This window comes from Pleurodeles waltl, chromosome 3_1 (genome assembly GCF_031143425.1).
Source record: "Pleurodeles waltl isolate 20211129_DDA chromosome 3_1, aPleWal1.hap1.20221129, whole genome shotgun sequence".
Taxonomy (NCBI): domain Eukaryota; kingdom Metazoa; phylum Chordata; class Amphibia; order Caudata; family Salamandridae; genus Pleurodeles; species Pleurodeles waltl.
In genome coordinates, this window is record NC_090440.1 from 1,869,476,818 (window position 1) to 1,869,504,144 (window position 27,327).

Genomic DNA, 27,327 nt, shown 5'->3' on the forward strand with positions numbered 1-27,327 from the left:
ATTGTGCGGCTGGATTTCCGACACAAGTACCACTTGGCATGTAAAAACAGCGCCAGGCCTGCCCGGACTCGAGAGTGCTGACCGGATCGACACATCGCTCTCCTGCGGAGAGAAGAAATGACGTGCATCTGCCCGACGAAATGAGAAACAACTTAAGGTCCCGCTAGTGAGTGGAATCGACGCATCGCAAGCCCTTTTTGACGCACACTCCCCCATGCAGGGTTATTTTTGACACACCCAAGGTACATTTCTGCGCTAACAGTGTGTGTTTAAAACTACATGAAGACTCTTTTTGCTTTTTAATTGATAACTTGACTAGTGTATTGTGGATTTTTGTTGTTTTGGTCTTATTTTGTTCAGATAAATATTTCTTATTTTTTTAAACCTGTGTTGTGTCATTTTGTAGTGATTTCATTAAGTTACTGTGTGTGTTGGTACAAATACTTTACACCTAGCACTCTGAAGTTAAGCCTACTGCTCGTGCCAAGCTACCAAGGGGGTAAGCAGGGTTTAGCTGAGATTGATTCTCTTTTACTCTGACTAGAGTGAGGGTCTCTGCTTGGACAGGGGGTAACCTAACTGCCAACCGAAGACCCCATTTCTAACAGTTGCATTAAATAAAAAAATAAAAATACCAGATTTCTAATTATCCTTAGGTACGCCTTTGTGTATAGTATACTAAATATAAAGCAGCTTCAAGTTAAAAAAGGTATTCAGAATTGAATGTGCGAAGTCGAGAAAAGTCTTGATTTTCATAATGCGTAAATAAGAATTAGAAAAGTAAGAAGAAAAATCGGGTCCTTCCTTTTTTATAAGTTTTGGCATTTTTAAAGAATATGCTCTAAAAATACACTGGATATTTCAGTTTAACATACATTAATAGCGTGGATGCCGTCTCGTTTGGTACAATACTCCCCAGTATCTAATTTAGGAAATTCTGAATGAATTACCAGTTAAATTAGCGCTTTACATTTTCAAGAACCATTCACTGAAGCTGAATTCTTTACCTATCTCGAAACGTTTAAAGAGCCAGACAATTCCTCTAAAATTGCATTTCCACAGTAAGCAAAAGAGAACAATGGCAGCGCACACATGAAGGCAGTGTAAACTGCATTGTAGTTTCGAACAGAAAGACCTACACATTTACCTTACTGGACTAGAAAAGTCCTCATTTAGCAATGTATAGATTATGTACTGCGGGTCACTTGAGTGAACGTATATAAGGGACGTGGTGTTTATCTCTTCACTGCATGAAGCCTGCTAAATCTCCTGCGTAAAACATGGGAAAGGTGAGTGAATGCTTTGCCAAAAATCCTTTTTGGAAATTCCAAACATGTACCTGATTTTATTATTTAATAAAGACTTCAGATGCATTAAAACGTTTAATTTAGGCTATAATACTGCTGTAAAAGGCGGCAGGCATGGCCGCTTTTTTCCACAGAGGTTATGGTCGCCTGTTTTTTCACCCCAGAGTCTAGTCTTAGGTGAACTCACAGTAATTCTTTGCTCACATTTTATGATCTACATTTCTACTACCTTCTACTGTTGGTGACAAGGAGCACGCAAATGAACAATACTGCCGACGTGGCCCGAGTGACAAACAGGATGGTGACAAATTTAGAGGGCTCCCCTTGTTACCCATCATCAGCCACGAACAGGGTCTTCGGCCACCGTTCTACTCGACAGAAAGAACACACAGTTTACCAGTGTTCCCTTATAAGCCAGGGGCCCTTCCAAGCGCAGTCATGGTGCACGCATTCAGACTGCTGACAGAGACACCAAGACGCTCTCTTGTATGCCTCTGAGGTGGGTGGGCCACCCACTCACATTAAACAACTCCATAATACTCCTTTTCCCATATTTCATGTTCTTTTGAAGCTGTGAATGGTGAACTGCACAACTAGTATATTAAGACCCTGATTTAAGAAAGGTGGTGCTGCACCCAGTGCCACAAAGGGTTAAACATTGGTGCAATGCATGCCTTGCGCCACTTTGTAAATTTGGAGCTGCAATTTTGGCCTCATTGGGCCACATTTGCCTCAAAAAAATTACGCTAATGTGGCGCAAGGAGGCGCTAGGGGCTCTTTAATCTGCCCCTAAGTGTATGATACTTTAAGTATTGTCATGATGCTGAAGTCCTGGTATCTTCTATTCTGGAGGAGGTATGGGACTGGCTTGAGAGATGGCAGCCCCAGAGATCAAAATGGGGCCCCTTCTGCAATGGATGTTCAGAAAACGAGTGATAGGTACCGGGACCAATAGAGGTAACTCAATTATCACACTGCAGGGGAGGCACAGGCATTCTGGAATGAAATGGGAGTTCGGCCTAATTTGTCTCCTGCAGGCCCCAACCCTCAACCACCGCAGCTTTTCAACATACACGGTGATACAGCACCCGTGCAGTGGGTCTTCGGCTCCGGGTCATTAAAAGTATCGAATTTTGATATAATCTTGCACTTTTCAATGGAGATAATGTTAATTAGATGCTGGTGTTGTAGAAGAAGCTGAGTAAAGTTCCCGGCAACAATACGTGTAATGATAGATCCATCTATATGTCTGATTAGTGCGGGTCGAGGAGACAAGTTTGATTATTACTTCCATATTTCTTCTGGTTGGTCACCCCTCTATACTTAAGGCGTGACTTAAAGCTGTGGTTTGAATTACATTTCATAACTGGGTTGCAGGCACTTTGTGTTTTCAAAGTATGTGTAATTACAAGCTCGATATACGAAGCCGTGATCTTGGTAGTAGCTGGGAATGTTAATAACGCTGTATACATCAATGGTACGGTGAATGCGTGGGTACCTTAGAATGACATGTTGTTGAAATTGCTTCCGCATGCTGTATTTTTGCGTCATACACAATCTTCATGGCATAAGGTGCCCTTGAAATTCTCATGAGGAATTTTAAGGGTCTGGAAATAAGAACAAGAGTGGCCTGGTGAGCCAACACACGAAAAACAGCAAATAAGAGCAAAACAAAGCACGACATGTTTTTGTCCCTTATGGCTCATTTTTATAGTAACTATAAATCAATGTCAAAAATTTGGTGGATTCCAGCACCACTGTTAATTTTGCCAGGGAAACTTTGAGCCAAATTCAGAAAACAATTGGTACGAATCCCGCACAAATGTCAACTTTTGCAGGGAAACGTTCAGCCTTGTTCAGAACATTACACTGACCTTATAAAAATGCTTTAGACATGTTTTCATTCAACTAAAACTTAACATGTGAAATTTCCCATCCAATTCTGTTAACTACCTGTGTAAACTGTGTTCATTCCAGATCATCTTCTATGAGGAACGGAACTTCCGGGGCCATTTCTACGAATGTGACTCTGACTGTTCTGACTTGCACTCCTACTTCACCCGCTGCAACTCTGTTCGAGTGGAATATGGTAGCTGGATGCTCTATGAGCATCCCTACTTCAGGGGGCACCAGTACTACTTGAGACCAGGTGAATACCCAGACTTCCAGCACTGGATGGGGTACAATGACCCTATCAGATCTTGCCGCTTGACCCCACAGGTAAGTAATGTCATTATTGTTAGGTCCTACTATGTGAACGTCATCATTCAAATGTAAATATGATTAGAAAGATAGGACTCATATTTTATAGTGACATATATGGTCATTTCAATGTATCATTGCATGGTTTCCCTCTAGATGTTTTGTCCTCTTTAAACGAGCTTGTGTTTGTTGGCTAGAGCACTTTGCACCCTTTACTGCTGCTAACCAATGGTAATGTGCGTGTGCTCCTGTTCTAAACATGGTAACATTGGCATCTAATAGGCACATTAATTTACTTATACGTCCCTTGTATATGGTACAGCTTGTATCTAGAGCTTTTAAATTAAAAGCAACCAGTGAGAAGCAGCACTCATTATGCCACCCACTAAAGTAGCCCTATAAAACATGACTCCAGGCCTGCCCTTGCAGCCTGTGTGTGCGAACTGCCATTTCGACCTACCAAAATAAACCTTATTCCAGGTCTAAACCCTCCTTTTTAATATTCATAAGTCACTCCTAAAGTAGGCCCTAAATACCCATAGGACAGGGCCCACGGTATCTACGAAGCAAGACATGCATATTTAATGGTTTACAGGTCCTGGCAGTGAAAAACGTCCCCTGTAGCAAGGCTGCCTTTCTCATACAGGAATTCTGGACTACATTACAGCAACGTATTTTCAATTCTGGAGCACCTAGAAAAATGATTGCAGAATTCATTTTGATAGTAATTTAAATTTCAACTTAATGATAAAGTAAGACTTTATAGTACTATTTTGAAAACTACACTATTTGAAAGTGACATTTTCCTGCCAAAGACAAATGTGCCTTTCTACCTGTGTCCAGTGTCACCTGACTGGTGAATGGCTGCCCTGTCGTGGAATATGGATTGCTCCCAGACAGTGGACAACATTCTTTGGTGTGAAAAGGTGTTTTTCCTCTTTGGGCATGATGGCCTGGGAGCAGTTTCCAGCCTCTTCCTGAGCTTCAAAGGGTGTCTATTGTGTCACTGGCAGATGCACTTCACACCTAGGCCTCCTCCATTTTACCTCCTGTTGAGCTTCGCTCAAAGCACAGTCAGTTGGCAGTGCTGCCCCTGATCTGGTTTGGAGTGACCACAAGGGAGGGGTTTGCTTATTCTTATAGTCACACCTTTGGATAGGCACAAGTATCTCTGACCTCGGGAAGAAAGCTTCTGCCATGTTGGATTCAGGTAGACAGGGGCACTGTGGGCTAGTTTACAGTACAACACACAGAAAGTGCTGCAAAAATGGGTAGAGTCACCCTGTTAACTTTTATCTCATTGGTTAGGAGTAGGGGTGGACATCACTAATGTCGTTTTCTCTAGCATAATTATGTGAAATTACAGGAAAATTACTAGTAATTATGCATAATTTCTTGGGAAGCATGATCCCACATTTAGTGCCATTTTGAAGTCCTAAATGGACCTGATGATTCCTTTTGTGCAAAGAAAATAGCACTGAATGCTACATGAGATGAACATCAGTAGCCAGCAGCTGCTCGCTTCATCATAGATCGTTGTTCCTGTGCTCCTGCGGTAGGTTTTTTTTCTCTCATTTACTCAAGATGGCATAATCATATAATTTCACAAACTTTGGATCACAAGAGTAATGCATACTTACTAAAATGACTCCAATCGCTTTGGCATAATTAAAATTTTGCCCAAGTCTAGTTAGGAGGCTGGCACCTGCAGTACCACTCCCGAACACTCCTGGATCTGTGAATGTCAGAAGGACTGCGTGTTAATTGGAATGCATTAATTAATTCATTTTTGGTGCAGGGACACATTTAAACTAAAGCACTGTCAACAAAACTTCTCACATTTTGTTTTCCGCATGCATTTGATGTATATTTTTACCAAAGACTGCACATTACCTTGAATAGTGTGTAATTATGTCAATTAGCAAAATTGGCTGGTTTTGGAAATTTTGTTTAACAAGCGTAACACAAAATAATAAAAATCATGCAAATTATCTGTAATTTTTTTGCTACGATTTTAATTAATCTTTGCTATAAAGATCATTCATTCATTCAAGCAGATTATGCAAACAAGTAGTATTTTATGCAGGTGCATTTGTAACATGAGTGCTGCTCAATGCTAGCACACAGATCTAATTTCCACTATTTCTATTTCTTTTTCCTGGGGCCTCCCAATAAGTCTTCTTTGGAGGAAAGATTTCTAGCATGTGCACACCATCCTTCTAATCGTCTCCAATCGTTTTTTTATGGTGGAAAGATTTTGGATGCTTGGCACTTTACAGCGGTGTTGATCACTAACAATACATGGAAGATCCCCTCTAATGAAACTGAAGAGCTGACTTGTGCTAGGGCACCTTCTTGAAAACCCAAACTCTGGGTTATAAGCTGCAGCAAGCTCCTTTTGGTGTTTCAGTCAATACAACAGACACCTGCGAACAGATGTATTGATAAATGCTACTCATCAGTCCACAATCACATTATCAGTGAAATGAATAGTCGAGAACACTGGACTTGGGAGGATAATGATAGGGCTTCCTATTATTATCTTGTGTAGATTTTGGCCTGTTTTCACAGGCAACAGCAATTTAAAATGCAACCAACACATATTTTTCAAGTTTTTTTAAATATGCCTTTCTGGCATTCCATAGCTCTTGAGGACTGTGGATAATAGTAGCACTGAAAAAACTGCACAATGTTGAGGGCCCTCCATGCCTCCCGAATAATTTGTCCAGGAAAATGAGTCCCCCTATCTGAATCCATATGGAGTAGATTTTCAAAGTACAATATAAAGTGGTTTAGCAGTCATTTGCCAAACTTCACTTAATCAATCAATCAATGTTTGTAAAACACAGCTTCTCACCCCGGAAGGTATCCAGGAGCTGGGGGTTGTCACTGTGAAGTGGTCGACTCTCGTCGAAGACTTTCCTCTCAAAGTCACAGAGGGTGTGTGCAGTGTGCAGGTGGAGGGGGAGATCATTCTAGATCTTGGAAGAGAGGAAGTTGGAGGAGCGACCTCCGCAGCGGTTGCGACGAACAAGTGGTACTTGAGTGAGGGCGAGGGAAGTTGAGCTAAGTTCTCTGGTGGGCCGGTGGAAGGAGAGTCTATGGTTGATGAGATCGGGTCCAATGTTGTGGAGGGCTTTGTATGCGACAGTCAGAACTTTGAATTTGCACCTTTTGTGCCTGGGCAGCCAGTGGAGTGTTCTGAGGTGGGGGGTGGGCATTGTCTGTTTGGGATGGTCCGGGACGCGTCTCACTGCAGCATTCTGGATTGCTTGGAGGAGGTGGAGGACTTGGGCGAGGAGGCAGGCGTAAAGGGCATTTCCATAGTCCAGTCTGGGTCCAGTGGGTACCTATAGTACTTACACCTTATACTAGGTCCATGTGTCCCTTATTAGTGTAGTGTAGTCAGTGTCTAGAAGCCAGGCTCCTAGAGGTAGCTGTGGATGTACAGCCAAGGCTTATCTAGGGCACATGCAAAGCTCATGCAGTACCACTGTAGTCATACTTAGTACTTACAGACAAGAAAGAAAAAACTCAGGCCCTCATTATAAACCTGGCGGTCCGGACCGCTATGCCAGTGGTGACGGAAATTACCGCCACTGGCATGGCAGTCTGGACTGCCATATTCTGAACACAGGGAGACCACCACAGGCGGAATTCAGCCACCACTAGGCAACCGCCGCCAGGCAGCCTGACGATGGCGGAGTTCCTTATCTGCAAGCAGCACTGCCCTTCAGATAAAGAACCTGTGTTCCCCCAGCCTTTCCCTGGCGGTTTCCCTCATCTAGGGAAAGGCTGGCAGAATAGGTGCCCTGGGGCCCCCTGGGGGCCTCTGCACTACCCATGCACTTGCCATCAGCAGTGCAGGGCCCACCGCACACAGCCCTGTAGCTCATGTCACTGCCCAATTTACAGGCAGCAATATGCACAACGGGTGCTGCAGCACCCGCCACACTGCTACATGGAGCCGTCGCCAATGTACAGGCCCAACATTTTTCTGAGCCGGCGGGCGGAAACACTGTTTCTGCCCGACGGCCCAGCAGAATGTTCTTTATTGGGCCGGCAGGATCCTCAACATGCTGGCAGTCGATGTTCCAACCGCCAGCTGCGAACTCTGTAGGATTTCCCACTAAGTTCACAATAAGGGCCTCAGTGTTAAAAAATAACGGTACTTTATTTTGGTGACACAAATACCAAAAATAACATAGAGACTACACTCCCTTAGGAGCTAAGTAATACACAAATCATATACACTAGTTTGCAGAAATAGGCATAAAAGCAGTTAGAAAACAGTGCAGCTAGTGAAGATCACAATAGGAAGAAATGGGAGGAGCACAAACCATATACTAAGAAAGTGGAATGCAAATTTCGGTCCCCCACCTAGGTAAGTGTAGTGTGTAGAGGGGAGTTGGGGATACTAAGACAGCTCAAAGGTAAGTACCACAACCACCCCAGCGACCAGGAAAGCAGGAGTAAATCACAGTAACTTTTCCAAGAACGCACCCAGAAACGAGAAGAAGAATTATGCAAAACCCAGAAGAGACTGCAAGACACCAACAGTGGATTCCTGGACAAGAAGACCTGTGGTAGAATGGGACCAAGTACAAGAAACACAGTAGAATTCAGGAATGGCAGGGGCCCCTACCCACCAGGAAGGAGATGCAAAAGGTGAACCACCGGTGAAGAAGAAGAGTCAGCACTGCACCCAAGAAGACAAAGTCGGGATCCTGGTTGGTGCAGTTGATGTCCCACACTGGATGGAGGATTGCAGTTGGGTTTGCATTGTCAGAGTCTGACAGCAAGCCTTGGCACATGCAAAGCTTACAGTGAGCAGAAAATGGCGCTGCCGGGAACCACGAAGGACCAGATGGGCTCTACCCACAGGGAAGTCAGAAGGGGGCCTCAGCAACACAGACAGACCACAGAAGACCAGGCAGCACCCACAAGAGTCCCACAGTATGGGGACAGAAAAGTTGCAGAAGAGGCCCACACAGCACTACGAAAAAGGTGCTCACGCCACCGGGTAACCACTCACGAAGCTGTGCGTCACAGGAAGCAGTGCTGGGGGCTAGAGCTTCAAGATGCATGAAGATCTTGGAGGAAGGATGCCAACAAGACGTGGCAGCTGCAAATGATGTGGTGCACCGGGGTACTGTCTTGTTTTGGAGGGCAAGGGCTTACCTTCACCCAAGTTGGACAGTTGGAACAGAGGACCATCAGAACCACTTCAGTCTACCACCCGTGATGCAGGATCCACACAGCTCAGCAGGAGAGGGGATCCACGCAGCTGATCGTCGTCGCAGTTGGTGCCTGCAGAATCAGGGGAGTGGCTCCTTTACCCAAAGGGAGATTCCTTTTTCCTGCTGATGCAGGCTGAAGACGGGCTGTCCTCAGAGGATGCACAACCGGGGAAATGTTGCAGTTGCTGGAAGGAGTTACAATGTTGCAGAAGGTGTCTTGCTTCTTTGTTGCAGATTGTAGGGTCCTGAAGAGTCCAGATGCAGTTTCTTCAGTCAGAAGTCGAAGTGGAGGGTGCAGAGGATTCTTGCTCCAGTCCTGCAATCTGAATCTGAGAAACTACCCAACGGAGAGACCCTAAATAGCCCTGAAAGGGAAATTAGTCACCTAGCTGAGACACCATCTATTAGGAGGGGGCTCTGACATTACCTGTTTGCACTGACCACTCAGATGCTCCCAGGGTTCCCTGACAACCTTGAATCCAAGATGGCAAAACCCAGGGACCCTCTGGAGGAGGTCTGTGCACCACCCCTGGGGTGGTGATGGCAGTGGAGTGTTCACTCCCCTTTCCTTTGTCCAGTTTTGCACCAGAGCAGGGACTAAGGGTCCCTGGACCTGTGTAGACTGGTTTATGCAAGAAGGGCACCAAATGTGCCCTTCAAAGCATTTCCAGTGGCCTGGAGAGGCTACTCCTACAAGCCTGTAACACCTATTTTCAAAGGGAGAAAGAGTAACACTCCTCTCCCAAAGTAAATCCTTTGTTCTGCCTTCCTGGGATTGAGCTTTTCAAACAACTGGAGGGCAGAAACCTGTCTGGGAGGTGGCAGCAGCTTGGGCTGCCTGGAAACCCTCAGAAGGCTGTAATGGCAATGCTGGTTGTCCTCTAAGGAGCCTCCATAGTGCATGGAATCATACAAACCAATGCTTGCAAAAGCCTTGGGGTATGATTTCAACATGTTTGATACCAAACATGCCTATGTTCGGAGTTATTATTATGTAGCTGGACATAGGTATTGACCTACGTCCAGTACACACGTAAAATGGCATCCCCACACCCACGAAGTCTGGGACAATGGGCCTGGAGATTGTGGCGGCACCTCTGCTAGTGTAGGGTTGCCGTCACATGCAGGTACTTGGCACCCTGCCTATGGGCTGGAAGGCCTGCCATAGAGGTAACTTATAAGTAACCTGGTGTAGTGAAAAGTGTCAGTGAAAGGGTGCTTGCACCTTTTCACGCAGGCTGCAATGGCAGTCCTGCAGAACCCTTTGCTTGAGCTCCCTATGGATGGTCTCAAAATATATGCTGCAGCCCATAGGGATCCTCTGGAACCACAATGACCTGGGTACCTAAGTACCAATACTATGGACTTATACTGGGGCACTAGTGTGCCAATGGTGGGTGAAATTCTCAATTTTGGGAGAGAGAGGATAATCACTGGGGTCCTGGTTAGCAGGGTCCCAGTGAATACAGTCTAACACACTGACATCAGGCAGAAAAAGGGGATAACCATGCCAAGAAAGAGGGTACTTTCCTATATTTAGTTACTGTTTTTCTGGCTTCGATAGTGGTCCATCTGAAAATCTTCTGTAGCATGCCGAGAATGTAGAAGCAGGAGAAAGGTACAGCGTTAATCGCTTGAAGGTGAGTTTACAATCAATGATGATGCATGCAGAGTTTGGGGTTTTTTCCGAGCGTAGGGGGCCACCAGGTGCCATCCTATGGGAGGTGTTGTTACCAAAAATGATCTCTTCTGTCTTGTCTGTGTTCACTTTCAGTCAGTTGGATCTCATCGGGGGTGAAGTGGTCCTCGGAGAGGGAGAGTATAAGTTGAGTGTCAACATCATATGAGATAATATTGAGTCTGTGAGAGAGAACAACCTCAGCCATTGGTGTCATGTAGGTTTTGAAGAGGGTGGGGTTGAGTGATGACCCCTGGGGTACACCACATATGTTGTTCTTGGGCTCGGAGGTCAAAAGCTGGAGAAAGACTCTGTGTGCAGCTGGTGAGGAAGGCATGGATCCATTTGAGGGTGTTGCTTTGGATTCCGAAGTGGTGAAGTCCGGAGGTTAGGGTGTAATGGGAGACGGTGTTGAACATGGCAGAGAGATCAAGGAGGATCAGGGATACCTTCTCTTCACGGTTGAGGAGAGACCTGATGTCTGTTGCAGTGGTTAGGGCAGCCTCAGTGCTCTGGTTGCTGCAGAAACTGCATTGGGAGGTGTCCAGTAGATTGTGTTCTCCCAGATGATCATTGAGCTGTTGGCTGATGGCTCTTTCGAGGGCCTTAGCTGGAAAGGGGAGATGTGAGATTGAGTGTTAATTTTGGGGTTCTCTGGGGTCGGCAGATTTTTTTTCAGGAGCAGTTTGACCTCAGTTTGCTTTCATGCTGCAGCGATGGTGGCCGTCATGATAAAGGTGTTGAGGATGAGTGAAAGGACGCTACTGATCTCCTTCTGGCCTAGGTCAAAGAAGTAATGGGCACATGGGTCGATGGGTGAGCCAGAGTGGGTTGAGCTCACGAGGGCAGCTGTTTTCTCGATGGATAGTGACTTCCAATCGGTGATCAGGTGCTAGTGGGTGTCATTTGGAGGGCTCAGAAGATGGAGCAATGCTGGTGGGTTGGAGTTGAAAGTTGCTGTAGTTGCAGCAATTTTGTCATGAAAATAGTTGGCAAGTGAGTTCCAGAGGGTCTGAGAGGGTTAAATAGTGTTTTCCGTGGCTGCAGGACAAGAGAACTCTTTCACGAGTTTGAAGAGTTCCTTGTTGCAGTTGGTGCCTTCTTCAATGTGGCTGAGTAGGTGACAATGGTATTTACTGAGTGTTCATTTGAAGGTAGTGCAATCCACTGGGTCTCTGCTTATGTGCCATCTTCTTTCTAGCCATTAGCATTCTCTCTTGAGTATGCAGAGTTCAGGAGAAAACCAACTGGCCTTGCTGGATCATCTGATATTGGAGCTCCATGTGGGGGTTACCTTGTTGGCGCAGTTAAGGATCCATTCGGAGAGCTTGTGGGCATCATGCTTGAGCACGCTGGAGGTGTTGGGTTTGTTGGTGTTGAGGGCGAAGGTCCATTTAATCTCCATGACTTTTCCCAACTTGCGGACTGGGGGTGTGGTTGAAGGCTCCGGTCTGCTAGTTATGTTGAAGTGCACAATGTGGTGGTCGGTCCACTTAAGCTACATTTGTTGTGCAAATTTAATTCTGCCACTGGCTGTAAAGATGGGGTTGAGGGTGTGTCCTGCGAAATGTGTGGGGCTGATGACTAGCTGTTTGAGTCTAATGTTGCTTAGGTTGTACAGGAGGGCGATGGAGTTGTGGTCATTGGAATCTTCATGGTGGAAATTGAGGTCTCCTAAAAGCAAGTAGCGTCTTGAGTTGATGGCCAGGGGGGCAATACATTTGGTTATAGCTTTGTAGAAGATGGGGAGGGGTTCCAGGGGCCAGTACACAAGGGTCCCTCGGATGGTGGTTCTGGCACCGGTTTCGATTAGGAAGTTGAGGCGTACCATGAGGGGAAACGTGTCTTTCTTGACTGGATCAACTTGTAGCCTTGCAGGATGGTGTGAGAAAACAGCGCTGATTGCAGAGGCCCCCTAACTTTTTTCCCCCAATTCCACTTTTTGCTGGTGTTTTCCTGACTCTGATGATGCCCTGGGTACTGCTAACCAGTCCCAGGGCCTGTGCTCTGCGTAAAGTGGATATGCAAATTAGGCTAATTATAATTGGCTAAGTTAACCTACCTATAAATCCCTAGTATATGGTAGGGCATGTAGGTTTAGGAACCACAGCATAGGTAGTGCACCCATAGGTGCACTGCTGAGGTGCCCAGTGTCATTTTTAAAGCAGGCCTGCCTTGCTGGCTGCTTTTAAATTAAAGTTATATGCAAATTCGTCTTTGGAATTAAAAGTAGTTCCAAAGTCTTAAACTGCCTTATTTTTACATATAAGTCACCCCTAAGGTGTGCCCTATGTGCCCCTAGGGCTGTGTGCCATGTAATTATAAGCAGGGACCTAATAAAAATAGCTGTATAAGCCCTGGTGAGGTAAAAACAGCCATATTTGTTTTTCCCTCATTGTAGTGAATGGCCTCCATAGGCTAGAATGGGGAAACTTTATTTTAATTTTAAAAGTCCCCTTAAGTGACAGATACAAAGAGTTTGATATCCAATTAATTGTTGTAATAAATCCCACAACGTCCAGTTGTTGGATTTAATATAACTTGTTCAGGTAAAGAGTTTTAAACTTTACCTGAAAAGTTGCCAAATTCAGCCCTGCAGTGTTTTTGCTGCTGTGCTCTGATTGGCCAGCCTCTGGCAGTCTGGTCAGGCTGCATTGAGGAGGTGTGAAGTGGCCTGGCTTCACACAAAGAGATGTGCCTGTGGGGGGGGGATCTCCCCTCAGCAGATGGTGAGGCAGGAAGGGGGAGGGCTGCCAAACTGGTCTTCAAAGGCAGAGAAGGACATTTGGAGCAACCCAGCAACACCCCCACTTCCTGCAACCCCAGACAACTATGTGCCCCCTTGATTAGATTAGGAGAGGGCAGGAGAGGGGTATGTTTATGATTTTTAGCCACACCAGTGGGTGGGCTCAGCCAGATGTAACCTCCAAAAATCACTTTCAGCCATGATAGATTTTTGAGGAATGTTGCCTCCCGGGAGTGATATTTGCCACACTTCCCAGGGAATGGCCATCACAGGGGGAAGGACCCTGCACCTGATTGGAGAACCAGGACCCCCCTGCTTTTCACCCAGGAGCAAGGATAAAACTGGCAGACCTGCACCCACACCTCAGTTCCCTACCAGATCCCTACCGGGAAGAACTACAGAAGAAGAAGGACTGCCCTGCTGGACCCCTGGCCTGCACCTGGACCCTGCACTCTGAAGGACTGCACCAGCTGCACACCCGGGCTTCACTACAAGAAGGACTTTGCCTAGCTTCAACTGGTTCAAGGAGGGACTCCCTGTTTACTACAGGTAAAAAATTGCTAACCAGAGTCCCCTATACCAACTCCTGAAGAAATCAACCAGCTGACCACTGTCCAGTGGCCAAAAAGGAGTTTGCGCCAGGTGCTTTCTGGGAATTGTATTCCACACCCCCAAGGATCATCTCAGAGCCTCTGGAACCTTGGGATGAGCCGTGGGCCCCAAAAGAACCTTAAAGGAACATCTGGAAGAAGATCCAGAATTTTGGAGAAGTTTGGAGAACTTTTGAAAAAAAGCTCCATAGAGGGACCGACCCGCCACAGCAACTCTAGCCGGCTTGCCTCAACCGCGACACGGCATGATTTGCAGGTTCATCCCGGTGAAGAAAATCTCCAAAAAAGAGACTAAGGCGGTCATTCTGACCGCGGCGGTCGGCGGTCGCCGCCCGCCAAGCGGTTCCCGCCGAAAGACCGCGGCGGCCATTCCGGCTTTTCCGCTGGGCCAGTGGGCGACCGCCAGAAGACCGCCGGCCGGCCCAGCGGGACAGCCCCTTCAACAATGAAGCCGGCTCGGAATGGAGCCGGCGGAGTTGAAGGGGTGCGACGGGTGCAGTGGCACCCGTCGCGATTTTCACTGTCTGCACAGCAGACAGTGAAAATCTTTGTGGGGCCCTGTTAGGGGGCCCCTGCACTGCCCATGCCAGTGGCGTGGGCAGTGCAGGGGCCCCCAGGGGCCCCACGGCACCCGTTCCCGCCATCCTGGTTCTGGCGTTGGACACCGCCAGAAACAGGCTGGCGGGAAGGGGTTCGAAATCCCCATGGCGGTGCTGCAAGCAGCGCCGCCATGGTGGGTTCCCTGGGCCAGCGGGAAACCGGCGCGGTCAGAATCGCCCAGGAAGCACCGCCAGCCTGTTGGCGGTGCTTCCGCCACACTCCGCCATGGCGAAGGTCAGAATGACCCCCTAAGTCCGAACGTAGAAAGTTGACCGGGACCTCCCAGCCAGCATATCCGATGAGGGCTCCAAGGACGTCGGATCAAGATCCAGGTTTGCCTCGGTCGAAGGATTTTCACTTCGAAAAAATGAATAAGTCTGAAGGTAAAAATCTCCACCGAGGGCTCCTGCGACGTGTATCCGGAGAAGAGTTCCAGGAGGTCGGATTGGACTGGCAGGTTCGTCCCGCTGAAGAAAATCTTCAGAAAAACGAGTGTGAAGTGTGAAGGTAAACTTTTGACCGAGGCCTCCTGCAGGCTGTACCCGAGCTGGGCTCCAATGCGGTCGACCTTAAACTTTGAATTTGCCCCGGTAGAGGTGCGACCAGATTGACCAGATGACCAGATTGGCGCTTTTTGTTTCTAGGCGCTAGAAAACAATAATTCTTAAAAAATTCATATCTCTGGTTCCCCTTATCCGATTGTATTCATTTTTGTGTCATTTTAAAGATAAAAATATAGTATATTTTTATAAATTAGTTTTAGATTTTTTAACTGTTTCCTGTGTTTTACTTAATTACTGTTTTGTGATATTTGAATGCTTTACACTCTGTCTCCTAAGTTAAGCCTTGTCGCTCGTTCCCAAGCTACCAAGGGTTGAGCTGGGTTTAATTTACTGAGACCTAACTGGTCCTAAGTGGAGGTTAGTGGCCTATTGCTAAGTGTAGGTACCTACCTGCCCTTACCAATAACCCATTTTCCAACACCCTTGTATGGACTGGGACGTGCTGCCTGTAGGTACTGGGATAGAGGTGGCTGGGTTGAGATCGTGATAGCAGTTACTACACAGAGTCAGTTTTTGATATTAGGAACTGGAAGCAGGGCTCTGATTTCTGAATTGTTGTTGGAACTGTAGACTGGGGTTGTCCCCAGCAGGGTCTTTAAGGCAGAAAGGGCTGCATCAACTGTAGGGTAGTGTTTGCAGTGGGGTAGAACTGGCTTCAGAGATTTCAGTGTGGAGCTGGATGCAGAGACACTGGATAAAAGCAGCCTTTTTGAAGTGGGTTCAGTGGTGTGGGCTGAAGCAGGCTAGATGGATACGTTCATTACATAGCTGTTTTTGTTTGCATGTGTTTTTTGCTGAAGAAATAAAACAAGAAGGTGGTGAAGTTGGAAATGAAGCCATGAAAAAGCTGATGAAGAAAAGCTAGCCACAGTGTGGTAATAGTGTTGAGTAGGGTGTCTTAGCAAGGAGGAAAGACAGGCTGGAGAAAACTGGTGTTGGGAGAAAGTGCATGGCCTTTGGAGATGTACATGTTGGTGATGACTAACCTTGGTAGGGTGAGTCAAATTAGTATTTAGAACCAACTCAATGGAAAGATTACTGAAAAGGGAGCAATTACTGGATGGGTCATGACAGGGATCTTGAGGAAACTCATGATGGGGAAAAGGAGTGAGGACAAAAGGTCTAGAAGGATGGTCACTTCCTGTTTCTTGCTCTAGAATGTTCATAGCATGATAACTCATTGGGAGATTGTTGTAGCTCAAATGTTGTTCATTTCTTGAAAAAAAAAAACACACTTCTATTTGTGTTAGTGCAGGTTTGTGTGCATGTTTATAGTCATGATATAATTTATGTACAAATAAAGTAATTTAAATATATCCTAGTAATTAGCCACATTTAATGCTCTAGAGTATCTTAGAGCATTGTGAATATATATACAAAGGTTTAGGAGGTTGATATACTGAAAGTGGGACAACAAAACTGGCACACTGGAGTTTACATTGGTCTATGTCTTGACTGCTATTAATGTGCGTAGATTTAATGAAGCAGTAGAATTGGAACTACCAGGTACTCATACAATTAAGAAGAACTGTGAAATAGGGTGGGTCTAACACCTACCAGACAATAAGAAATAAATAAGGTCTAGTTTTAGCCAGAGAAGCTTTTACAGAAGTTATTGGTCTGTTGAAATTAAGCATGAGCAATGGTTTTACTGCGAGTAAATATTTGTGTAGTTCCTTATATTTTCTCCCCTTCAGGATGATTGTAATGTTTGCTGGTTTACCTGAACCTCAGCAAAGATTTTTTTTTAGCATTGCATGATAATGTTACAACATAGGAGGATCATTTTCCCTCTAAACTAAGTAAGCCAGGTTGGAGAATAAGAGTTACCGGGTGCACTGGAATTGTAGGTTAAGGGGGAAAATCACTGGGGAGTTGTATTCCAACTCGAAATTTCACCAGATGCAGTAAGACAAGGTCTTTAGGTGGAATATCTGGGAAATCCTGCATCAGCACAGTGATTCTGATGTCCGCATGCTGTTGTCCAAGAGCATATAATTCCCATTATTTGCTTCCAAAACTGCCAGGACCTCTTCAGTAATGATAATTCCGAAGGAGGAAATTCTAGGAATTGTAAGAGGCCACTTGTAAGGAGGACCCATTTGCCTCATTTAATTGTTGCTGTATGTAGTTTTGTGTGAGTGTGTATGGCAGAACCCTTTTGGCTCCTAAAAGACTCCATAGACAGATGACCGAAGGGTTAGAACATGGTAAATCTAATGCAGGTTTAGAATGTTGAATTTGTGGTTACAAGCAGACGAATAAAGAAGAGTAATATATATCTTCATGAGTGGCATTTTCATTGATGTGTACTCAGGCTGGGGAGGATGCTACAACTGGCAACGTGATAGGGGATAAGTAACCCGATGATCAACATTGTTCTCACAGAAAATCTACCTTTGTGTGCCACGCGTGCCTTAGTCGAAGTGCTGAAGACTGATGGTCAGCATATGTTTCGTCAAAGCCCAACTCCAGCAGGTGTGAAATGTTTGAAGATAAAGAAAGTTTTGCTCAGAAGTCGAGGCATTGTTTATCAAGCAACTATTACCAATGCCATACCACAGTACTACACAATATAGAGCTATACAGTGCATGGAGAGATAATGAGGAAGGCATCACTAAACCGATACAGGAAAGTGGGCTAGCTGACAGAACAATTGATAACCAAGCATACTGCCATCACTCTTACTAGATCCTCAAGCAGAAGAGCTCTACAACATCAGTGGTCAGTGAGGAGATCCAAGAAGAAGCACAGGGTTTGCTTCCAATACCTGAAGAGGCACACAACCAAAGCTTCCGAGTGGAGGCTCTGCACAACTCCATAAGTCTTCAGACAGTGAAGGGCTCCAACGGAGGTCAAGAAAGAAGTTACAGTTCCACTGACTGTTCATGACGATCCAGAGGCTGGCACATCACAAGACCTCAGAGATGGTGTGCATGAACCATTTCACCAAAACCACCAGATGGAGCTGGAGAGAGCTCCAGTCCCCATGTCAGCCAATCCCATGAACAGTTATAATGCTGACGCCTCCCTGAAACCACCACCACCCTCTGATAATGCCAAAAAGCAAAATATTGGCATCGAGACATTTGACATTTCATTGATGTGCCAGAAGAGACAAATGACAAAAAGATAATCAAATACCTCAAGAATCTTGCTGGTGATGGTGTAAAAGAAGTCATAAAGAAAATGCTGTGAGCTCATGAAGTTATGTAGTGTCAAGTTAAAAAGCCTTGATTCTCAAGTTCAATCCAATGCCAAATGTAGATTATTGACGTGGCCAATGAAAGACATTCTGGAATCTTTGCCACTAAACAAACTCTCTGAGATCAAGTCTGGTTTCCTTATCTCGATGTACAAGTTGAAAGAGAGTTGAAGGCCTGTAATCTATGCAACTGCCTGTCATCAAAAACCACTCAACAGCCCTTAACTATGTCAGAGTTGCCAAAGCATGCATGGGAAAGAATTGCTGTTGCTTTTCGGTCCACTTGAAAATGAACATCCACGATGATAATTGTGGACGAATACTCTTGCTTGCCATTAATTGAATATCTCTTGTCTATCACTCAGAAAACAGTAAGTTAGAGATTAGATGACATCTTTGCGACATGGAGCATTACTACAATTTTAAAAGATGACAATGTTACACCTTTCAATAGTCGAGAATTCAAAGACTTTCTCAATCTCCTTAACATGAAGCATCAGAAGAGCACATATATTTGGCCACAGGCTAATGGCCTTGAGTACATTAAAGAAAGCTAATCAGAGTGCTGCCTTAGAAAAGCTCAACCTCAAGACTGTCCTGAATTCTACCCTGCGAGCTTACCATCCAACTCCTCACTCGCTATGATGACCAATTAACCTCAGTGGACCAACACCAGATCAAGAACTGATAATGATACCCATTCAAAAGACTAGGATCATAAATAGTAAATGAAGGCCTATGTAGGCAAGAGACAGCACACAAAGGACGTTTTTTTCATAAGAGGAGATCAAGTGCTTGTACGTCCGCCAAGAGGACATATATCTGATGCTCCATGTGATGCAGAGCCATTCCATGTTATAACCAGCAAAGTGCACATGGCACTGCTCAACGTCCTGTGAAATCCATTAGGAGGGATTCCTCGCATTTCAAACATGTGACTTCATATTCGTCAGATTCTGATGTCAATGTACAGACTGGCTCAGAGAAGACAATTGGAAAATCCCAGTCTGCTGTACATCGCCAAAGCAGATTGACACTCCCATTACTGATTCCCAGTTCCCGAAGACACAATCAGGATGAGTTATCAAAGTGCCAACAAGGCTTATTGAAGAGCTATAATTATATATGTGCTGTAAGAAATTTTAATTTTATATTTACTAGAGGGGGAGATGTCATGTGAGTGTGTATGACATAACCCTTTTGGCTCCTAGAAGACTCTATAGAGTGATGACACAAGTGTTAGAATTTGGTGAAGTAACACAGATGAATAAAAACGTGTATTACATAGCTCCATATGTGGTGTATTCATTGGTGAGTATCCAGGCTGAGCAGGACGCTACACTGTGCAGAGCGCATAGACCAAAAGCCCAAAGACATCAGTCTGTCTTTGTTCCTCTGCTATCAGGAGAGTTGCTGAATTTCTAATAGCAGAGTCCCAGCTGATTCCGGTTTTTGGAAAGTCCAGCAGGCCAGCCACTGCAGATTTTCAATCCAACAGAATCTGCAGCCTCATTCTTATTGAAAATGCTCTTCCAACACAGTGGTCTAATGTCATTGCATGCTGTGCATGATGAATGCAAAGAGGAAAAGAGCAAAAGGTCCCCCACATACTGGAAGAGACCTCAGCCATATCAGGGATATTTGTTTAAAAACGCAAAACATGTTAGGCTTGTTTCTAAAAGACAAAGAGCATCCTTTTTTTTAAAGATGTTTTTTATTGAGTCAATTACAAGAACATTAACTTAACATTGCCAGGAGAGAGATATGCAGTTCTGAATATATATGCATAAATAATATTGAACTTATAAATGCAAATTAAACATGTAAATGAATTAGGCATATACAGCAACATAGTATCGAAGACTCCAAGTTTGAATAAAGAAAGAAGAAAGAGAAAGGAAGAGGGAGAAGAGCTATAGGGATACAAAAGGGAATCAAGTGATAGCCATGTGGAGAGAGAGGTAACAGACATTAGTTACAGCGAATGTAAGATGAAATAAGTATATATAAGAAGAAAAACAGGAAATATATTGACATTTTTAAAAAGGAGGAGAAAAATCTATTTCCTTCGCAGTGCATGAGAGATAGTTACATAATGGCAACCATAGCTGATGATGTTTGAAGAAAGTTCCTGTTGAATCAAGCTTGTAGCTGTCAAGTCTATGATGATAACATACATAATTCCACCACTGTTTGAGAGTAATGTTCTCCGAAGATTTCCAGTTAGAAGTAATAATAGAGATTGCAATAGAAAGCAAAAGGTCCACCAATTTTCCAAGAGGCCTGAATGAACTCCAGATATTGTGTATGCCTCCCAAAAACAGTCATTCATATGACATTGGTAAGGAGATCTGAGCTATTGCTGAAATGACAGACCATATTGAGGACCAAAAAGTAGATAGGGATGGACAAGAAAAAAACATGTGAAAGTCAGTACCCTGCTGAGTGTGGCAGCGCCAACAATTGTCATTTTGTGCAAGTTTGAGTTTGTAAAGGCGTACAGGAGTGTAGAAAAGTCTATTATAAAAAAATAGGGTCTGTGTGAGGCTTGCAGTACGTGCAGTGGAATGTATCTTATACCATATTCTATCCCATAAAAAAGTTGGCCAAACAACACCAAGATCTGATTCCCACAATGTCTCAATAGGTGATTTGAGTCTAGGTGAAACAGACGTTCTTAAAAGTTTATACATTCCAGCTGCTGTAGGATAATTAGAAGTTATGATCGGGTGTGGAGATGATGCAAGAGAAGAATGATTTATTGAGGGCCTCTTCGACCAGAGTAGAAAGAGTGATATATTGGAATTTCATGCAAATAGGAAGATTATAAATTGCTGAGAGAGTAGTAAAAGGGATGAAAGAGTCTCTATGATATAATTGGGAAATGAGAAGAATACCTATAGTCATCCAAGCCTTCCAACACAAGGTTTTACCTTGTTTCCTAAGAGAACTATTGTGCCAAATAGGACTGTTAAAGAATTGATTAATGGGGGTAAGATGCAAAATAAAAAAAGGTTTCAGTAAGTTGACTGAATGGGAGATAGTGCTGGACAACCAGAATTTTGGGGGGTTAGACATAAATGTAATGTTTTTTTATGAGAAAAGGGAGAAATACATTTTTCTTCCAAGGAGACCCATAGCTTTTGAGGGGCATCATTGAGTGTAGATAAATAGGGTTGTATTTGCTTAATGCAAAAGGTTTGTGATAAGTTAAAAAGTCAGGAAAATTAACTCCACCTTGTACTTTAGGATGTTTTAATTTCGAGAGAGATATTCTGGATTGTTTTCCGTTCTACAGGAACTTGGATAGAATTTTATCAATTGAACTAAAAAATAGTTTAGGAATCTTAAGAGGAAGCATCATAATGAAGAAGTTAATGATAGGGAGAAGAATCATCTTAATGGTGTCCAAGCGGCCCCACCACGTGAGATATAACGGAGACCATTTCTGTGTGAGATCCACAAGCTTTGCAGATACGATTTCTAAATTAGTCTTTAATGTATCCTTAAGAGTAGTACAATACCATACCCCCAGGCATTTAATCTTAGAAAAATTTCAAGATAATCCTGCATCAAGGAATACAGAGCCAGTGCAATGAGCATTAAGTGCTAAGACCACTGTTTTGTCTATATTATGTTTATAGCCAGATACATCAGAATATTATAAGTTGAGCTCATGCAAGGATGCAGGAAGAGAAGTGTCAGGGTGAGACATGAACAAAAGAATATCATCAGCATATGCCATAAATTTGATGTGTGCATTATTAATTTGAAACCCCGTAAATTGTCCAGACGTTTTTAATTGGTATAGCAAAGGTTTGAGAGCCAAAATAAATAGTAAAATAGATAATGGGCATCCCTGACGAGTACCCCTTTTAAGAGGGAAAAAAGGAGATTGGATACCATTTGTTATAACCGAGGAACATGGTGAGGAATAAAGAATGGATATAAAATGCCGGAATTTAGTACCTAGTCCATGCCATTCCAATGCCTTCGACAAGAAACCCCAGGAGACCCTATTGAAGGCCTTTTCCGCATCCAATGATAAAGCTGCCAGAGAAATCTTAAGTTTAAATGCCTTGTTAAAAATATTTTAAAAAGTACGGGAATTATCTGCTACATTTCTATTAGGGATAAAACCAGATTGATGCGAATCAATAAGGTCAGGTATATATGGGAGTAAATGAAGAGCTAAAACTTTGGCACAGAGTTTACAATCAGTATTAAATAAAGATATGGGTCTATAATTTTTACAGTCAGTCGCATCCTGATCTTTTTTGGGAATAAGACAAATCATGGCCTCTGTAAATGAGCCAGATGTAGAAACTGACATTATATAGTGATTAAGTAATTGAAAGAGTTTGGGGAAGAGAGACTTAGCAAACTGAATAAAGAATTCTACTGTGAAGTCATCTGGGCCTGGAGCCCTACCCTTGGGGAGAGATTGTAAAGCTGTATATAGTTCAGTAAATTGTAGGGGTTGGTCTAAAGATGAGAGGTCAATCTGCAATGGGTCTCTTGGTTTGAGATTAGAGAAATGTTGGTTGAGAGAGTCAACTGTTGGTGTGTGTTCTGGAGTGTGCAGGGCCTTATAGTAAGAAGCAAAACGTGATGCTATAACTTTATCTCTAAAGTGTTTAACACCATTGTTATCTGTGATAGATTTAATAGTTGTTTTTTCTTTTCTTTGTTTCAAATATCGAGCTAGAAGAGAACCAGCTTCATTGTTACCACCATAATATCTGGCATTTATTTTCAGGAGGGTGCGGCATGCTTGTTCAATGGCATATTGGTTAGACTCCATTTTAGCTGAGACTAGTGCTTCAAGGTGTGATTTACTAGTTTTGTGAGTGTAGTATTCATGTTCTAGGGACGTTATATTTTCAAGGTTGAAAGTCGATTTTTGTTGAGCAGGCTTTTTTTTGGAGAGAGCGTAACTTATGATGAAACCCCTAGAGGCTGCTTTTAATGCATCCCACACAAAGTGAAATGATAGTTGATCACTATTGTTGATGTGGAAGTATTCTTCTATAAACTTACTATAGGAAGCGATCAAAGTAGCATCTAAAAGTAGAGAGTTATTAAACCTCCATGAAGATGTTTTAGAACCATTAAGAAAAAGATCAAGGTCAGTAATCACAGGTGCGTGATCTGAGATCAAAATAGCACCGATTTCAGAGATGGCCATATGTTGCAATAAACCTTTACTCAGAAAGATATAATCAAGCCTAGAATGGGAATGGTGGGTAGGAGAATAAAAAGAGTATTCCAAGAGGTTGGGATTGCATATTCTACAGGAATCAGAGAGCCAATGCTGTAAAATAAAAAAAATTAAAGCTTTGTGGGAGGCATGTTGAACGAAACGTGATGTGGAACGTCTGTCCAAAAATGGATCGAGAAATTGGGTGCAGTCACTACCTATTAGTAAATTATTTGAGGAATGTTCGGAGATAATATGTGAAAGATTCTTCCAAAAATTTGGATCTGGATGTGTGGGGCCGTATATATCTAGGATAGTAAGAGAAATATTGTCAATTGTAAATGTAACAAGTACCCAGCGACCTTCTGTATCTTGATGCTGTGAAATTATGGTAGGTTTGAGAGATTTATGACAGAGTATAATTACCCCATTTTTGTTTCTGGTGGAAGGGGAGTAGAAAATGTCCCCTGCCCATTGTTTTTTAAGCTTAATTGCCTCAGAGTCGTTGAGGTGAGTCTCTTGCAACAAAGCAATGTGGCATTTCAAACGGGCTAGGTGAGATAAGACATGCTGACGTTTAATGGGGTGTTTAAGCCCCTTAACATTCCAAGTAACAGTTTTAAGTTGCATAACAAGAGGTATTAATAAACAACTGCTGTAACAAGGAAAAAACTAGGCATATCAATTTTGCAAAAGCAAAGAAATGGGAAAGAAACAAGATAGTAAAGAAAAAGAAAAGGAGGAAGATGACCTTCAGAAGTTGTATATATATGGATGTGGCAATACAAGGACTAAAGTCCACGAAAGCTAAAGAAGACAAGATAGAAAGTGAATACCCTGAAAGGTAGAGGGACAGCGGAGAACCTGAAAAGACAGGCAAGAGTAGCTTCAGCACAAGAAAAGTGATATTAGATATTAAAATATATGAAGGTGAGTTTCATGGAAGAAAAAAAAAAACCATACAAACGAAAAATGTACCATTCAGGAGACCAAATAACGTAATAACTACAGTAAAGGAGTGTGACATGAAGAACAATAAAAATCAAACCTTACCAGTGGAACATGTAGGAGAACAATTTGGATGGTTGGGAAAGGAACATGAGGATTGCACAAAGAACACTATCTAAAAAAATAAATAAATAAGAAAATAAGAAGATGCGGAGAAGGAAAATCATGGATATGAATGCTAAACACAACCATTACTATTAAACTGTCCAGAAGAAAAAAAAAAGAAAGGACATTAAAGACAAATTAAATTATATCTTCAAGTAATTGCAGAGGCTCCTAAATCCATTGCTTCTGTTTTATGTTGGTTAATAAATGTTTGTAGTGCCGAAGGTTCCTCGAACAAGTAAGATTTGTCCATTAATGTAATTTTGAAAAGGCATGGGTAAAAAAGACCATATTGAATATTCAAGGATTTGAGTTGTGGACGTAAGTCCAAAAACTGTTTGTGACATGCAGCTGTAGCAGGAGAAAAGTCTTGTGTGAAAAACACTTCATGACCTGACCATAGCAAAGAGCCCATCTTTTTGGCTTCCTAGAGTATTTGCATCAAGTCAGAAAATTGGAGAAAGAGAATAATAATTCCTCTAGGATGTGCATGAGGGCCAGTTGAAGTCTGTGCACCTAAGCGATGTGACCGTTGGATAGAGAGGGGAGAGGTAAAAGGCAAGCAAAGAAAGGTATCGCTGTTTGAAGGGATGCAATCATGTTAGAGCCTTCTGATCCTTCTGGAATCCCAAAAAGGCAAAGATTGTTTCTCCTATTTCTATTTTCTACATTTTCAGTAAGCCTATTAAGTTGAGCTATGTCCTTGGAGATCTGAGGATTGACAGTGTTACAATCTTCAAGGTTACTGACTCTCTGTTCCAGAGTACAAATTCGTTGTTCGTGTTGGGACCATTGCTCCTCAACACGTTGCAAAGAGGCATTAGTGTCCATCATAAAGCGCTTTAATGCATGCAATTCCTCCATGACATCAACTAGAGTAAGATGTATAGGTGATTTTGAGGGAGAATCAAGTTCTTTTTTTGGGCGCTTGACGGAGGAGGTGTTAGATGGTTTTTTCACAATTGTGCCAGCAGCATGAGATGAAGAGGCGCTATCCTTTAAAAAGTCTGTAGCACTATCCATTGTTAAAGCTGATGGTAGAGAAGATTTAGTTATATGTTTGCGCACCACTCGAAGAGGATTATTAGACTTGGAGAAAGAGGATGACTGGCTGCTCTGAGAATTATGTGGTCTCCCCATAAAAGCTAGCAGCAATTTGGCATTAGGAAGCCAGCAATGTGAGGTGATGATGAAATTATATTACGATGAGAAGCTGCTGCAAGAAGTTTCCAACAACAGAGTAAAATATAATAAAAAATATATAAATAGAAAATCCTAAATTATTCTCTCAGAACAGGCATGACAGAATACCACAAGAGCAAAGCACTTTACTGCACATAGTCAAACAATTGGTAACTAGTTTTAAGGGAACCTTCTGAAAAGGAAAAATCCCTTCCGTCAAAGGAAAGCATTTACCATGTTATGAAGATCAATTTGAAAGAGCTCCTTGACATCAAGAGCTGCCAGTGAATACTGAAAGTTGAAAACCTCAGCGAAATGTGTTTGAAGAGAGAGGTCAAAATTTCAGCTGGCTGTCAAAAGGTAATAGATATTCCATTGCAGGGGAAATTAGATTTGTAGAATGACATCCAGGCAAGCAGTTAAAAGTCAAATAGAAACATCTCTGTGAAAGTTTAGGTTTGTGCAGAGGCTTATGGAGTGAAACGCAAATGAAGCAGATAAATAATTACCTAAGGCCCTCTAATGAAGTCTCTGAAATGACTTCAAAGCTCGATGTCTCTGTAAGATAAAGGCATAATTATGCAGTGGCAGAGCTCGGGTGCTCAAAAATGCTGGAGAAATTAATCATTTTGATGTGAAAACATCTCCTTCCTTCCAGGAAGTGCTGAAGCCTCATGGAGCTCTAAAGAGCAGCGGCCATCGTGCGTGACCTCCAGCCACGCCCCCGACAACAAAGAGCATCCTGACATGGTTATACTGACATTGTGGCACTGCATTGCCTTTTAAAGGAAAGTGTTGTGGACCCATGTCAGCAACAGCACGGTTGTAAAAATTTCCACTGACAATGGATTCAAAGCCCACTGACCTTTAAATGAACTTCTAGTTATTTTCTGTAAAGTATGTGTTAGGAGGAATCATTTTGTTACTGTTAAATAAAGACATGTGTGACAAACTATTGCAACAGTCATTAACTTCACAAATAGCAAGCCAATAATCTTTTCAACCTTTCTAATGATCATTCTAAAATTTCTTTAAACAACATTTATATAGTTCTTCACCTGAGCCTCTTGTAGAAATGCATTTATTCTTTTAGAAATATTATGACTATTCATAACTGGCAGGTTCTAGATGTTTATTTCATGTGTCATTTGCACAACTAATATTTTGTCAGCAAATCTATTTTTAGTGCATGCATAACTCTTGTATGTTTGTTTTAAGTGCGTGATGAAAGCTATACGTTTTAAAAAGCTAAAGTTATGTGAATAAAAAATAATGTGAATTAAAGAAAATGTAGATCGGATATTTAATTAAGAACCTAAATGTCAGCTTTCTTCTTTTCCTTCTTTGTATCTCCTTATAGTACCGCGGCTCATGCCGAATAAGGATTTATGAAAAAGAGAACTTTAGGGGCCAGATGATGGAGTTCAAAGAAGATTGCCCACATGTTCATCAGCACTTCTATTTCCATGACATCTACTCCTGTAATGTGCAGGATGGTCACTGGGTCTTCTATGACGAACCTAACTACAGAGGTCACCAGTACTACCTAAGACCGGCGGAGTACAGGAGCTACAGCGAATGGGGGTCCTCAAATCCACATGTTGGGTCTTTCAGACGAGTGAGAGATAATTGCTAAAATAATTTCAATTGTGTTATGGAAGCCGAACTGAATAAAAAAA

At 43.0% G+C, this 27,327-nt stretch overlaps 1 protein-coding gene across 1 annotated transcript; it reads left to right on the top strand.

Moving 5' to 3' along the window:
• The first annotated feature begins 341 nt into the window (after positions 1-341).
• On the top strand, positions 342-27,327 carry LOC138285688 (gamma-crystallin 1-like). The gene is made up of 3 exons (XM_069225954.1): positions 342-1,289; positions 3,285-3,527; positions 27,009-27,327. Exons 1-3 carry the CDS (start codon positions 1,281-1,283, stop codon positions 27,282-27,284), a joined length of 528 nt encoding a protein of 175 aa, XP_069082055.1. The 5' UTR covers positions 342-1,280; the 3' UTR covers positions 27,285-27,327.